The sequence below is a fragment of the Hermetia illucens genome, chromosome 2 (assembly GCF_905115235.1).
Source record: "Hermetia illucens chromosome 2, iHerIll2.2.curated.20191125, whole genome shotgun sequence".
NCBI classification, from domain to species: Eukaryota; Metazoa; Arthropoda; class Insecta; order Diptera; family Stratiomyidae; genus Hermetia; species Hermetia illucens.
In genome coordinates this window covers 60,914,324-60,929,545 of record NC_051850.1, presented here as the reverse complement: position 1 = coordinate 60,929,545, position 15,222 = coordinate 60,914,324, and the positions used below count along the sequence as shown (strand labels likewise).

General features: G+C 41.7%; 2 protein-coding genes across 3 annotated transcripts in view; one reads left to right on the top strand and one right to left on the bottom strand.

The window, feature by feature from the left end:
- The window catches only part of LOC119650175 (possible lysine-specific histone demethylase 1), a 697,245-nt gene that overhangs the window by 307,139 nt on the left and 374,884 nt on the right, over positions 1-15,222 (top strand). The window lies entirely within an intron of this gene.
- LOC119650176 (alcohol dehydrogenase [acceptor]-like) lies at positions 3,780-6,480 on the bottom strand. Of its 2 annotated transcripts, none has more exons than XM_038052730.1 (4): positions 5,940-6,480; positions 5,664-5,881; positions 5,246-5,594; positions 3,780-5,186 (listed from the first exon to the last, which is right to left on the bottom strand). In XM_038052730.1, the coding sequence occupies exons 2-4, from the start codon at positions 5,818-5,820 to the stop codon at positions 3,821-3,823; spliced, it is 1,872 nt and encodes a 623-aa protein (XP_037908658.1). In that variant the 5' UTR covers positions 5,821-5,881; positions 5,940-6,480; the 3' UTR covers positions 3,780-3,820. The 2 variants fall into 2 exon arrangements, with proteins under 2 accessions (XP_037908658.1, XP_037908659.1); XM_038052731.1 differs by having other exon boundaries at positions 6,393-6,469.

The following is a 15,222-nucleotide window of genomic DNA, read 5'->3' as shown; positions in this document are numbered from 1 at the left end:
CTGGTATTTGATGTAAGACACTTAGCGCCATTCATCTGGAACCACAGGCCGTCCTTCAGCGTTCAATTTAGACCAAATGAAATTCGGGGTGATCGCCTCATAAACGTCGTTTTAAAAAAAAATATCTACCAATAGCGAGAACGGTTCAAAACTGGCACCAAACAGAAGCCTTTCGTTGATTCATTACCACCTGGTCAACCTCTTGTAGATTGGCATTGCCCTATATACGGCAATTTCGATTGTTTGCATAACTACCCAAAAATGCGCTTCGCCCCTAAAATTGATGATGAATTGATAGAGTTCATGTCTTCTTCCTAACGTTTCTAAGCCCAGTCAACAAATAAACAAAATTGATGAAAGGCGAAATTGTGAGTTGTTGAAACCCTGTAAGGGCGTAGATTCAAGTCTCGACGCAAAATTCGCCAAGTTAAATTCTGAGCCAGATAAGTTTTTGTGCATGACAAGGAATAGATTGACACGAGTTCTATTCCACAATTTCGTGGACAGTGACGATGTTCTCGGCCAATCTGGCATGCCTTTGACGTACGTGTGTGGACTGGCACTCTATTGAATTTGTCGTCTTTCAAGGTTGTCTTCCGGCTGCTGCAAAATAGATGCATCGCGGTCAATATTTGCATCAACGAGCTCTCATTTTGGGTTGTATACTTGCATCAGCGACTAAATAATAAAGAAATTTGGCACACGCAGCCAAAACAATTACGGTCGCTACAGCCTGTTAACATTACCCCATCCCTACAGTTCCCGAGGAACATAAGGCGTTTCACTATGCATTGGTACCAATTCTGCGTTAGTTTTGTGTTAACTTCCGAAGGTTTTATTGCTATTTCAGCGGTGCAGAACACAAAGAGTAATCCCATAATGGCACTATTTCCTGCTTAAATTCGATTTACATGTTTGGTGACTCCACAGGTGTCACAATTTGTATGCTTTCTGTGAACTTCTATAGTGGCATAGTGTGTCAACTACGCACTGACTTCGCTACCTACCGCTCCTAGGAATATACTTTAATTTTCCGTAGTCCTACACTCCTGCTCCAGTTAAAGCAGTCCTACACTCCACCAGTTAAATTGTGGTCTTCCATATGAACTAACCTATCCGCTGCATCTCTGTCTTTCCTTCACAGATGTTTGCGCCCCAGCTTTCCATTCGATATTATATCAAGCAGGGATACCTTGATAACATATGTAGGAAAGAATTGAGGGAAGTTTGAGTTTTTTTAGCCGTAGTTGTTGACGCTTCTCATATGATGTTCCTGTTACTCCACTATACTAAATTCTACCGGATCTTTCTTGCTGGCAGGTCATGCGACAGGCCAGCGAAGCAAAAGGGATTCAAAGTAATTAAAAACAATTATCGCGTTGAGTAGAGGCATTGCTAGGATTTTCACCTCAGTGGATGCGACGGATGGACCCCGGTCCTGTCGGGAAATGAGCACCGGCCCTAACAAATACGTGTCCGCATGCTAAATGCTGGCACTCCCCACTGGACAGACGGAGGAAGTCGCAACAGCTCTTCGCAAGAGGCGCATTAATATCTGCGCTCGACAAGAAACTCGATGGTGCAGTGCGAAATACACGTAGTAAAAAAGGCAGCTCACGTTCGTAATACGGTGTTGTTTTTACCATCACTGAAAGTTTCCGTCACAACATTAAAGAAATTGAGTGATTTGATGCCCGTATGATACTCACTAGGATATCAGCTGATCTCATGGTTTATTTCTTCACCACAGGTAATGAGCGTGGCGAGCGTGTAGTCGATTTTGCGGACACTTACGACTTTGTACTCGCGAATACATATGTAGTTTATTAAACGATTGTCTCAACTTGTTACATTTTATAGTGGGAACAGTAAAACGAAAATCGACTATATTCTCCAGAAACGCCAGTATTTTATCACTGTCACTGACTACAAAGGCGTTTCCTATAAAACCCTCGCATTTCAGCATAGACCATTGAGTGTTCTCTTGCGAATCGAGCCACAGATAAAGCAACGTGAGAACCGCACTGGCCCATCGCGTTCTTTGTGATCTCTAATCCAAAATTCGTCCGCTCTGTCGCCTGGGTCTGAATATTCACCGATTATAATAGACCATGAACGGCGCCTCACGGTAATGTGATCGAAGATGTTACGTTGGACCAATGGCATAACACGCCATGATCACATTCGAAATGAAGACCGATCGACATGCGGTTCTAGGGATCGTGGAAAAATTGCGAGAGAGGCATCCTCGATGGTATGGATACGTAATTCGTGCTGATGAGGACGGTTTGAACAAAATTAGCCCAAGTGCATCGTTTTATTTTATTTTTCAATATATTCGTACATCTCTATTGTTCTTGAGTGATTCACAAGGATGGGTGCCTCCAGGAGAAACCCCAACGCCGGAAACATCTACCCAAAGGGGAAGGATTTGCGCTTAGTAGTACCAGAAGGGTATTTTGCATTGAGAGATAATTAGAAGAAACATTGTGGTCAGTAAGGAGCTATAAATTGCCTAGTTTTGCAATGTAAATGAAGTAGTTCAGCTGAAAAGATCGGATTTTCGCCTCCTATGTTTAGTTTGGGCTTAGGTCTTATCCCTTGTCTCATAGAATCTGTTAAAAGGGTTCGAAGAATTATCTCATCCTGTTGATTGCTGAATAGTCGGCAGTGCTAGAGACCGCGTTGTACTGAATTCAATTCCTTCTTGGTCCTTACCTGATTCATTGTCAAAAGAAACTAAGGTGCATAAACTTAGCAGAAGGCCAAAAATGTAGATTTAAACAACTGCTGTTTGGTGACCCCAAAAACAAGAACAGATTCTGAACATCATTTAGTTACCTTGAAAACTTTGGCTTCAATCCAGCCAACTATGAAACTATAATAGATTATGTATTTTTCGTAAAAATTTATATTTCTAGCTTTTGGGAAATCAGCCTTCAATCACAGGTGAAATCTTTAGCCAATCTAATAACCTCTAAAAATACTAACTGGGCTTAACAGCCATGTCTAAGGTAGCGGCCGGTGCTTTCTTGTCTTCCGTCGTACTGGAAATTCAATAAAAATGAAGCGACGAGGGCAGTACTGGAAATTTGCAGCAGCTTGGAAGACAACGGGGAAATGCATTTCGTAGTTTTGCCCGTGAATTTGTGATTGTGCCGGCATTTTGTTAGCTTCACGATAACGACTTCCACTTTGTATTCTAAAATTGTCTGGAGTCGCTTTTATCACTTTCAACCATGTGAGTGTAGTTTCGATAAATCGTCAGCACTCTACTTTTCAACCCTCCGCTGGCAATCATCAACGTGGCAATGCCTAGCGAGAGAGATCGTGCCAGAGCTACAGTAAGTCTATTCGGTGACCTGACGGATATGGCGAAAGCTTACTATGTAATCTGACAACCACAACTCAAACAAAATATATATATTATACAAGGGAATTAGTCCAGCCAACACGGATGATATCACCGAACCATGGAAGATGTTTCTTAATTCCTAAGCAGTATTTCGGCTACGAATGGCATTTCCAAGCTAGTCGTAAGGATGTACGCCACTTATCTGGCGCAATATAGTCATCTCCTTAAGCGGAAGCGGTCTTCATTGCCTCTGGTGTCCGCCTAACACCTTGAGGCATTTTCCCCTTCGCTCTTAGAAATTTCCTCCCTGTCTCTTCCATTAAAACCTTTGATCCTCCTTTTAGGACCCTTTCCTTTGAACTATTCCTCTTTGTGGGCTAATTTCCAGTTCAGTTAGAAATCGAAATGACAGGAAGAAGTAGAAAAAGAATACAAACCTTTTTAAAAAATATATCTCATATAATTCTACAGCTCAGTTCGTTCGTGTCTTGTTTCATCATTATTATACACATTTTGTTGATCTTCCATGAACAAAATTCTTTGTGCTGGCGACAATTTTGCCATTTGAAGGACATGCCTTTTAAGTAACACTCGCATGAATTGTTTAGCTATCAGGGCAACCGCTGCATTAGAATTGCCACTGGGCAAATTTGGCATAACAGAGGCATCGGCCACATATAAATTTACCGTTTCTTTGACTAGAAAGTTCTGACGATCTACTACCGTCTCCGATTTCTTAGGATCTCCCATCCGACAGGTTCCTCCTAAGTGATAAACGCTAAAGGAGAGATGTCTGACATAACATTCCCAATAGTCAACGGAATCATAATCGAAGTGTTCCGCGCATTCTGGTAGGCGATGGGTCGTTATATGGGCGCCAAATCTCCTAAGTTGCGGAAGCTTTAGTAGATGATCTTTGATGATTCCAATGCCATCAACAAGGACTCTAAGGTCTTGGGGATTATAAAAATATTTTGGATTTATTATAGGGGGATCGTCGGTGTTGTTTGATGCGAGGGTTATAAACCCGCGGCTTTTAGGCTGCAAAACGATGGGTAGAATTGACACGGTATGTCTGTCTTGTAAATGGCTGAAGTAGCTGTCCCATACTTTTTGGCCTATATTCATATTCTTGCGCATACAAGCGCCCGCATCAGACGACACGCCCATAGGTATTACCATAAAACCTAATTGAGGTGATTGACTGCTTCCATTGAATTGTGGCGGCTTATAAAATCCCAATGCTTCACAGCCGACTGTTGACCATAGTGATCTGCCTTCGCCTGCTAAAAGGTCGACTGCATTCATTGGATGGAGCACATCTTTCAGCGATAGGTTTAAGGTTTTATTTATTGTGATCAGATCCACCCCAGTGGCAATGTGATCCTGAAGATTCTTCCCCACACCCCGCAAATTTATATAACAAGGCAATGATACTTTAACGAGTTCCTGGCATTTGCCGATACCTGAATGGAGAAGTATTTTAGGAGTTCCGATCGCCCCGGCTGTCAGAATGTAGCCCATTCTCGCCGACACTGTGAATATTTTGTTGTTCTTTTTTACTTCGATTCCAGTTACTCGGTATCGTCGCCCCACCTCGAGGAGAACACGGGTTGCTTTTGCATTGTAGAAAATTTCATGTTTTTCTGATCGTAAATTGGCTCGAAGGTGGTGAGCCATCGTCCAGCGAAGTCCGTCCCGCTGTAATACCTTCGGAGTAAAGAACGATACATTTCCGGTCCGCTCATCAACTGTATTAATTTCAGATATGGCCCGACCAAATTCAGAACGGAATTTTAGTTCGGAAACTGCTAGTTGATTCTCCAGTTGACTGGAAAGATAAAACCGATCAGGATGGTTAGGAAAGCTCTCTGGATCGCCGCTACTTACCGAAATAGAGGCGCTATATCGTTCTCGTAGTCATAGAGGCTGGGATCTTTGAACCATCCGCGATAGTCGTTCTCGCTTCCTTTATAGTAGATCATGTTGTTCAGGAGGTTTGAACCTCCAAAGCCTCGGCCAGCTGCCAGTTGGCATTTACGACCCTCCATTGCTTGGCAAGCATCACGTTGCAGTGATGTTTGATAAGACCAATCTAGAGTGGAGCGTTGCAAAGTTGGCAAAAGAATGGGTATATTAAGGAGATTTAGATCGGCTTTAGGCCCCGCCTCAATCAGAAGCACATTAGCATTTATTGGCATCTCCGAAAGAATAATCGTGCCAGCTGTCCCAGCGCCAACTTCAAAGACGATATTGCAGATATTAGAGTTGGTTTACTAATATTTCGTAATTTTCAAACGGATCTTACCAATAATGTAATCGTACTGAGTGCGCGTAGGTCTGCTGAAGAATTTGTCGAAGATCAATCCATCGTGAAGTGTTGCAAACAAGACTACAAGCCTCACCACAAAAACCATTGCTGAGTACAGCAAAAAGGTAATAGCGGATCCCAGGAAGCCCCCCATACCTTTTCCTGTTTCTAATTCACGTCCTGATGGCCAAAAACCAGAAAACTTTCAAGTTACGCTGGAAAAATTCACCAAGTTATTCAGCTCAACGGAACCAATTTAAACTGGCAACTAACATCTAACACACCGTAGGCAACGAATGAACAATAGCCAACGGTAAACATAGTTGCGTTGCAAGTAAATTATTAAACAAACGGAAATCCCCTTGTTTTAAATTTTAACTGTATCCCAAAAAAAATATACTTTCACACTCCACTCCATACGTCACGCAACACGCACTGTCAGAAAAGCGTCAGAACGAGTCGCTCACGTTATGTCACGATACCGATGGAAGCAAAGTCCCTGATAGCAATATCAATTTCTGATAACACCGGCCCGATAGCTTCGCTATAGATGGAAAGGGTTTTGTAGTACCGACCGTATCAAAATTAATGGAAATTGCAATAGTTTGAAGCTGATTACGTAGCTTTCCCCTCGCAAGGTCGCTTTACTTCACGTGGTCTGTATGAGGCGGGTCAGTGCACTTCGTGAAAGCGAAACTTCTATAAATAAAGTCAGACGCGCCCTACCTCGCAGCATATCCAATACTGATGGCAGCCTAGACCCTCAGTTTGCCATAATTCTGTCATTCTTACTGACGCCAGACTGATGGAATACTGATCTTATGAGTTGCTTTGTAATTGGACGAAACCGCAATTTTTAATTTTAATCAGTGGTCGCTAATCAGGCAATTGAATTGTTGATACAGTGTGCGACAAAACGATAGCACGGCCCAATATTTCCCATTATTTTCTAAACCGATGTATCCAGCGCTAATAAAATGCTCTACAAAGTGGGCAAGTAGAATGAAATACACATTTCTGCCAAAAATAATTGTTTTTCTAAAAAATTAAACTTTAAAGCCGAATTTTATGACTTTTAAGGTGCAACAAAAAGATAGATAAAGATAGATAAGACTACCTAGAGAAAATAAGGGATAAAAAATCAAAGGTAATTTTGCCTTTATTTCTGCATTGATGCTTTGTTGAACCTCCTTCACTTTTAGCGATCTCACGCATTCTCTTTGGAAGACTTTTATATAATTTGTTAATATATTTTTGGGAGATTTCTCCCCAAGCTCTAATTATTGCAGTTTTCAGCTCCTCCACTGTTTTCCTTCGGCGTAAACAACTCGAGCCAGCTGCTCCCAACAATTTTCCATTATGTTCAGGTCGGATGATCGAATTAGATTTCGTTTTCAAAACTTGACGAAGCATTTCCAATGGTCGTCAGACCAGCAGAAATCTACTGTTCCAATAGCTGCACATATTTTTCATCGTTGATTTTGCTGATAGCGCCCCAGATCATAATGAATCCTCCACCATATTGCCTATTGCTTAAAATGATTTCCTGATGATGATGATGTCGTCATTAGAAAATATCATACGCCATCACTTTTTGAAGGTTTTGTTGAAAACAAAACTGGCTCACGGTCTGTCTTTGTTTTTTTGCATCGTTTGAAGGTGGAGAAGACTCTTACTCACTAAAATCACCTCTTTCTCTTTCCACTCCCCACGGGATTGCTGTAAAGCATTGTATCGTGGGGATGGATCGGTTTTTAACTGCGGGTAATTATGGTTCCCTTGTTTTCATCACAATTCTTCCTGCATGAGCTGTTAATGAACAGTTTTCAACACCCTTACAACTTGATTCTAAGTCTCCGTTGATTCCAGCATGAAGTCTACAATATTTTCCGGTGTTGATCGCCTGCTTGCGATTGCCTCCAGCCTAGGACGGTGCGCGGTACACCTAGGGCAATGAAATGCAACATGGTCCGCATTCCCGGCTACATCTTAGACATCATGGTGACTAATCGATGTAGATAAGCCTGATAACCTCCACGTCCACTTAAGAACTGCGTTAGCTCGTAGCTTAATTCCCCCTGGTTTCTCTAATCCATCTTCTTTCAAGCCTTCTCAGATGGAAGTTTTACCATTCTCCGATGGATTTTCTCCGTTTTAACTGCCGTCGAAATAGGCTTGACTTCCTTATTGCATACATTTTGTCGTAAAGACCCCTGCTAGTACATATGCTGCTCCTCCCAACATTGTTTAATAAGCACTGCATACCCGGAGTGCACCTAGATAATACGCCATCCCTAGTTTTCCGTAGTTTGATTTGTTTTCCACAACAGTTATCCAAACTAGAGCTGCGTAAAGTAGCGCGGAACTAACTTTTCTTCAAATAAGAGGACGTCGACTTTGTCTTGGTCCACTAATGTTGGGTAGTATCCTCGAGATCGCAAAGCATTCAATGTGTTTTTTTAAGTTGAGCGTTTTTGTTTGTTCGCCAATTTTAATTTTCTCCGTTGTGTCCTTTCTTTTTTCCTGAGTAGAACTACTTCCGTTTTATGTTCAGAATGTGATAGGCCGGACTTTTTGAATCAGGAATTGATCTCCCATATCGCTTTATTTTCGTAGATATTGCTCTCGTCTAAGCGTTTTGCAACTAGTTTTAACCCGGTATCATCCGCAAAGTCAGTGGTTGTTACGCTGTTAAGAAAGCGTAGCGTCAACACTCCAATGTGCATAATTAACCACGGTAAGGGACCTAAGACGGAACTCTGTGACACCCGCTACGTTATCGGGAATAATTTCAGTCCATCGTCCGAGTCGTGCTACCATCTTTTCCCAAGACGAAATTCAACAACGATGAGTACAATACACCTCTACGATTTTCATGCACGTTGTATCGTTGATATGAGGAAGGATCACCCAATGATTTACCTGACTTCAGAATAAATTTCAGCTTTTTTTGTTTCCATTGGTCGGAAAACTTCCCTCCGGATTTGCTTTTCGTGATAGCTGCTTACAATTTTTTCCGTGACCTCTAAAATTGTTTCTTGTGCGCTTCCAGATAATAATATGTCATCGAAAACTACCTCCTTAAACATTTCTGCATCAAATTTGTTGGTTGCCCAGCTCATCGTTATTCTGTTTGATGGCTTCATATAATTCCTATGCGAGAGCCTGATGATCGTTATGTGTTCTTCTCGCTGACGTTGATAAGGGCGTCACTGACGAAAGTGAGGTCTAACAGACTGTAATTCTCCTCCCGATATGGGTTGACTCCTGGTAAGTACCATATTCAGGCACTGGAATGTTTCTAGCAGTATTCGTTCCCTTGCATTTGCTTCCCCATTCTTCTGCCCATACGTTGAAATCGCCGGCTATTACTTTGAGATTGTAGCGTTTTGCATCGAAGGATAGTTTTTCTAGCAATGAAGTGAATTCCTACTATAGCTCGACTTCCGCAGCTCTATATCGCTGCCTTGCTGTTTTTTTCCCAATTGTGCGCATGCTGCGTTATACCTACACTCCGCTAACCCGATTGTCATATTGTTCGGATATCGACATTGGTTTCGAACAAACTCTGGGAAAGCAGGTCTTGGGCCGCTCGACGAGCGATTCACATTTAGTTGCATAAACTTCGTCTGAACTTATTTATGAACGCCTTGATATTATACCTCTTCACTGGGAACTCTTTGTGACTTATTGTTCATTTCTAAGGTATCCTTTTCACCTTCGATATCTTTTTGTCAAAGAGCTTCTTGGAAAAAGACGTTTTCAACATCGTTTCCACCACTTTCCGTTGACTGATCGGAACTAGTCCTTCTTTGTGTCCTCCTTAGCTTTAAAGTACGTTACCCTAATAGAACACACCTGATCTTTGATAGCGTGACGAACGTTATTTCGCTGGCCAAGGTACTCCAACGAATTTTGGATCATTGATCCCAGATGTGTGAACGCCTCAGTCTCATTTTCAGAAGTGATTCCACCGCTGCTATTCCTTTGATCCGACATCCGTTTCTCATTCGAATTTGATTTTTCAAACGAAATCGAACCTGAGTCTACTTACCCACGACCATGTGCGCTACCACTCAGTTATCGTCGACGTTATGAGTTATAATCCTGTGCAAATTGTGCAATGTTATCAACTAACAACCGCTAATGCAATGACATAACAGCAGCAAAGTGACCGGTTCAGCGAAGGAAGAACAAAGAGAAAAAAAAAATTTTGTTATTTGTATATGAGTTTTAAGAAAGAATCGTCTTCCATTTCACTTCACCTCTGACCACTCGCGCATCTTACTCCGTCTGGCAATTTTCACTGTGTTCCCAATTCATGTTCAACTCCTGTCAATGTTGTTTGTCTGTCACACGCACTTTTCGCAGGAACGACTTTACCGATTACACAAAATTTTGTGATGGGAACTCCTACACATGTGGTGAATCACATTGCTGTACGTTGAATTGAAGGCCATGTAAATATGGGTAAAAGTTTTTTTCACCGATATGGCCAGCCTCCATCAAATTAAAAGTTTCAATTAGTATTTTTCAAATCAAATATTAATTTTACCGATGGTTACAAAGACGAGGGGTGGGGAGGCCCGAAAGAGTCAATTACTTGAAGCACCCATTCTCAGAAACTACCCATTAGAAAAACCTGAAAAAAAAATAATAGTAGTCCCTCTTGTTATCTAGGCCTAAAAGTATTCTCCGTCTCGATATCTGCTCAAATAAAGTTAATCATAGGATATTATTATATATTGCTTAAATTCATCTTAGATTCGCATACAGTAAGATAGCTCTTAGTATGAGGCATCAATTTGGTGCAAATACTGCTATTATTAAAAAAATATAGTAGGCCAAAGTTGTCCCTTTCACATCAAATGTGTGTAGTGTAGTACTCCCTACGAGATGAAATGTCAGTACCACATCGAATTGGATATTGGGTATATTCAATGTATATACACGTCGAACTATGTATAATTGGAACTACCGTGAACCCAAATATTCTTACACAAAATATCAAGAAAACTGTTCATACCTGAACCATCGAGCTTCCGGTTTTCAACTTGTTTCCATTGAATACTGCACGTGCAAAACACGAGACGGTGCTGTTATCACTTGTGGTTGGTCAGGGGACTTTGTTCTTCCGTAGTTTTCCGCATCACTACCTTTCGGCTCCAATAGTTCGGGCAATTTCCTCCACATTTTTATTCTACGGCCATAACTCTAACATCTTCTGGATTTCCAAAGAATCCAATATTTTACGTGGTCAATCATAAAATGCGGCCTAAAAGGTCTATTTTTGGGAAAAACCTAATTATTTTTAGGTAGAAATTTGTATTTTATTCTATTTGACCTCTTTGTGGAATATTTTACTGATCTGGATCCAGTAGTTAAAGAAATGGTCAGGTGTGTTATCTTTTTGTCGCGTACTGTAGAAGTAAGTAGTGTTCTGTGTAAATAAGATGCTAGATTTTCTGAGATCGTAAAATGAGCCCCGTTCATTTTTGTGGAAGCTGTAGAAATAGGTCACTGAGGGATAAGCAGGGGGCGGAAGGAATACAGACTTTAATCCAATGAGGTTGATTACACAATTTTGAGGTAGCCCGCGAATTTTCGTTGTGTATTTGCAGTTGGATGTATTTTCTGTGCTGACACATTACATAAACGCGCTGTAATATTTTTCTTATCTGCTTTATTACTCCGAAAATAAACTTGCAAAGGCAGCATATTATGGCTCAAAATAATCGTTGCGTTAATAAGAAATATTATTTATATGTAAATAACAACGACGTGCGAGAATCTTCGTTAAATAGGGTACACATTCGTATAAGGGGTCATCCCTTGTGACGCCTATTTTTCAAGGTTGTTATGCATTTTTTGGTGGCGAAATGGAAAAATGCATAACTTCCAAATATTCGCTATACATAGTATAGCCATAAGTTCTGTCAGTCGATGCGTATAACGAGAAATGATAGGCCGCTGAAACTGATAACACTGCGCACGGAGAGTACCTAACCATACCCCACTTCCGTCAGAGTTTCAGGTTCCGAAGGTCAGTAGCGCGTAAACGACAACATGATGAAGTTCGGTAACTACGAAAAGAGAATCACGATTATTGCGTTGCACCAATGTGGGAATACGTCGAAAAAATTCGTAGTGAAACAGCTGATGTGGTTGACAGGTCGCGGGAGGGTCGTTACCAACCGACTTTTGTCATGATATGGTGGGGCGTCTCATATCACTGAGTAACTGATATTCATTTCTGCGAGGCCGGCGTCAAGACCAATGCGAGCGTGTTCGAAAAGATGTTGGGGAATGTAGTCGAGCCATTGAGTGAATCTCTTTTCGCTGGAAAGCGGTGGTGCTTCCAGCAGGACTCGGCCTCCGCTCTCAAAGCCAAGATAATTCAGCAGTGGTTAGCGGCGCATGTTCCTGATTTCATAATCGCGGTTGAATGGGCCTCAGGCAGCCCATATTTGAATCCTTTGGAGTACAGCCTTTGGGCTAAGTTAGAATAGATTGCTTGCGATCGAACTTACACCGATTTGGAGAGTTTAAAGGCCAGCATTGAACCGTTTTCGAAAAATGATATCACCAGTTAATCACGTGTACACCTTACCTCCCCATTGCTGTAACTTTCCAACGACTTCGAATTTCAGAAAATTACTTTGCGAGTATGCTGTAGATTAGATTTATGCACAACAACAAAAATTGATTTGTTCAAACCGTCACACGGGATGACCTCTTAAAACGCACCATTTAAAAGTGCAATGTTAGTGAATTCTTGACGCGAAAGTTTACTTTCATTCATCTATATAGGTCTGTTTTTTTTTCGGTAAGAAGGTGAAATGCATTTAAACACAAAGTGCCGAACTCCAGTCTCAGCCAGACTACCGGCTAAAACACCCCCTCCGCCGAGTGCATCACATCCTTGCAACAAATGCAGTCGGGCGATCTTGATTTCATGATTGTGCGTATATAATACTGAAAATTCCCATGTTCTCTGAGCCGCTGGATTAGGTAATAGTCAAGCTCACCGTGCTTTCGATTAAACCAGAACTGCACGTCTTTTATGAGATGCGCTCTCCATATAGCCCTCGGTTTTCTTTCCCAAGATTGCTGTCATACGCAGAGAATACGGACTTTCTCTTCACAAGTGACAGCTTCTTATTTTCATCACCTTTTCTGAGGTATATAAGCCTGTGCTCGGCAGTATAAACAGCGATCGGAATATATCCCGCTATCATCATTCCTGCTGCCTCCGATACGGTAAGACAGGTGTCGATAAGGCTTACTGTTGAATGTACTAGCGATTGAGGTTCAGTTCTTCTGTTTGCGCCTGGTTGTCGCTGATTTACCCCGCTTGAAAGATTTCCAACAAGTTTTGTAACGCCGATTTTCCCAATCTTCCACCCAGTAGGTATTTGCCAGACGACAGAATATTGGGAAGAAATATTTGTCATTTCGAAGGAAATGCACTGATGATCACTAACCGTGACATCTTCCAGTACCTTCCATCGGTGGACCGCTGACACTAAGAACTCCGTAGTAATAGTTAGGTGAGGGAGGGGGGTGCCCTCGCAACCAGGGCGTCAGAATGTCGGCGTGCTATCTTACTCTGCATGTTTCTTTGCATGATGCGGATCACGCTGCTTGACTTTTCACTTTCTGTAACCTTCTTGGAAGACCTGACAACGGCCAGAATCGTGAAAGTGGGTCACATTTTCTTCCTGTAGGTCGCGGTCCTTGCAAAAGACACAGTATTTTGCCGACTCAAAAGCCTTCGCTTTGTGGTCCTTTCTGCTTTTTCAGCACGTGACCATCGTAATTTGGCGCTTCCTGCAAAAGGATTTATAGTGGAATCTCCAATTTTAGCTGGCAGAAGCGGTGAGCGTAGTGTATTGTTTTTCCTTCTAAAAATTTCGGCTGTTGCCTATTGTGTCGTCGTGGTTTTTGTTGCTGTTTTTGTCCCAGCTACAAACTGAGTTTTGGGAAAACTTTCCCGATTTTGCAAGTGCCTAAAAGAAAGGACCTAACCGAGGCAGAAAAAAACCAAATTGAATTTTTTTATAACGAGGGTTACTTTACTAGAAAAATAGGATATCAAATTAAACAATCTGAAGCTTTGGTGCGAAATTATTTGAAAAAAAAAACTATTAAAACTCTGAGAAAGGTAGGCGGAAGTTGCCAAATAAGCAAATAAACGTCACTAGATATAAAGTTAATGACAATAATTTCAATGCAGTTTAAATACGACAAGAGTTGCCTTGAAATCAACTCCTTAAGTAAAATAGAAGAAACTTAAATGCAGGTAGTTTACGAATTTAATAAGAAGCACATGAGGTTGACTACCGAGTGCGAAAAAAATGTTTTCTCAGAAGGAAACAAAAATTAATTTAAACGATCTAAGCTGTTTTCTTTGTCATTGTCATGAGTTAAGGATGAGAACATTGCATCTAATATTTATAAAAAGCCTTCTAACAATATTTGTCCTGTATTTGCCGGTCTTTGCTGGATATCTCGCAAAAATTCAGCCGTGCGAAAGTTAGTTTGTTTTTGACAAAAGTTTGGCGGGTTTGACAGCCTGCCTTAGTCTTCCACCATGCCTTCTGACTGTCCGGCTGTTGCTTCACCCACAACAATCCGACCAATTCCAGGGAAAATTTTTCATGCAACGAGCCTTGAAGATTTTCTTAAGGCTATTATGGCTGCTTTCTATTGCGTGTTTTGCGACTGCAGACTTTATATGCCGTAATGGCTTTTTTGGGGCTAGCTCCGATTCTTTGATGTGTTTTTCGAATCTTGTTTTCACCAAGCTTTGTCTGGCCTATATATGTATATACTGGTGCATTTCGGGCATGTGATCTTGTGGACCCCGCCTTCTAACAAGAAAGGCTCACCATCTGATGCTCGCTTACGTTCGTGGCGTGTTCCGCCCACCAATTCTCGCAGCATTGGCAAGCTGCGGCCCCCTAAGTTAAACATCGACTGCTTGTATGATTCAGGTTTCACTCGACAGTGGGAGAGCTGATTGAATGACAGATAAACTGAGCATTGGCCTGTCATCGATAATGCTCTTTTCTTCCGCGCCGTAAAATCTAACTGATTGCGGAATCGTGGAAACGGAATGATGAACGGAAGCTCGAGGCATGGCGGGCGTGACACGCTCGAACTCCGATCGATAAACGGTCGATTTCTCATCCACGATGATGAACAACTGAAGAGGTGGAAAGAACACTTCACCATGGTTCTTAACCGTATTATATCCGATGAGGATCCTCTTCTTGTGGATGGAATGACTAGTCAGCGTATCATACGGATATAGACTGTTCCTCCAAGCAGAAGAGAAATCATTTCGGTCATCAATGCATTCAAACAGAGTAAAGCCGCTGGTCTTGACGGTCTCGCCGCAGAGTTATTTATCGCTACACCTGAAGTTACTGCAGATCTGCTGCTTCCACTCGTACTGAAATCTTGGGAATCGAAGACCGCTCCGGATCCTGCATTAACCACTTCAAGACCCTAATGATTATTTTGGAACAGTGCGCGAAATTTAAATCTTCGC

Coding starts and splice junctions, on each gene's coding strand:
- LOC119650176 (XM_038052730.1), bottom strand. CDS start 5,820: ATGGGGGGCTTCCTGGGATCCGCTATTACCTTTTTGCTGTACTCAGCA. Junction 5,595..5,663: donor TCAGTACGATTACATTATTG/GTAAGATCCGTT, acceptor TCGTCTTTGAAG/TTGGCGCTGGGACAGCTGGC. Junction 5,187..5,245: donor GATATAGCGCCTCTATTTCG/GTAAGTAGCGGC, acceptor TTATCTTTCCAG/TCAACTGGAGAATCAACTAG.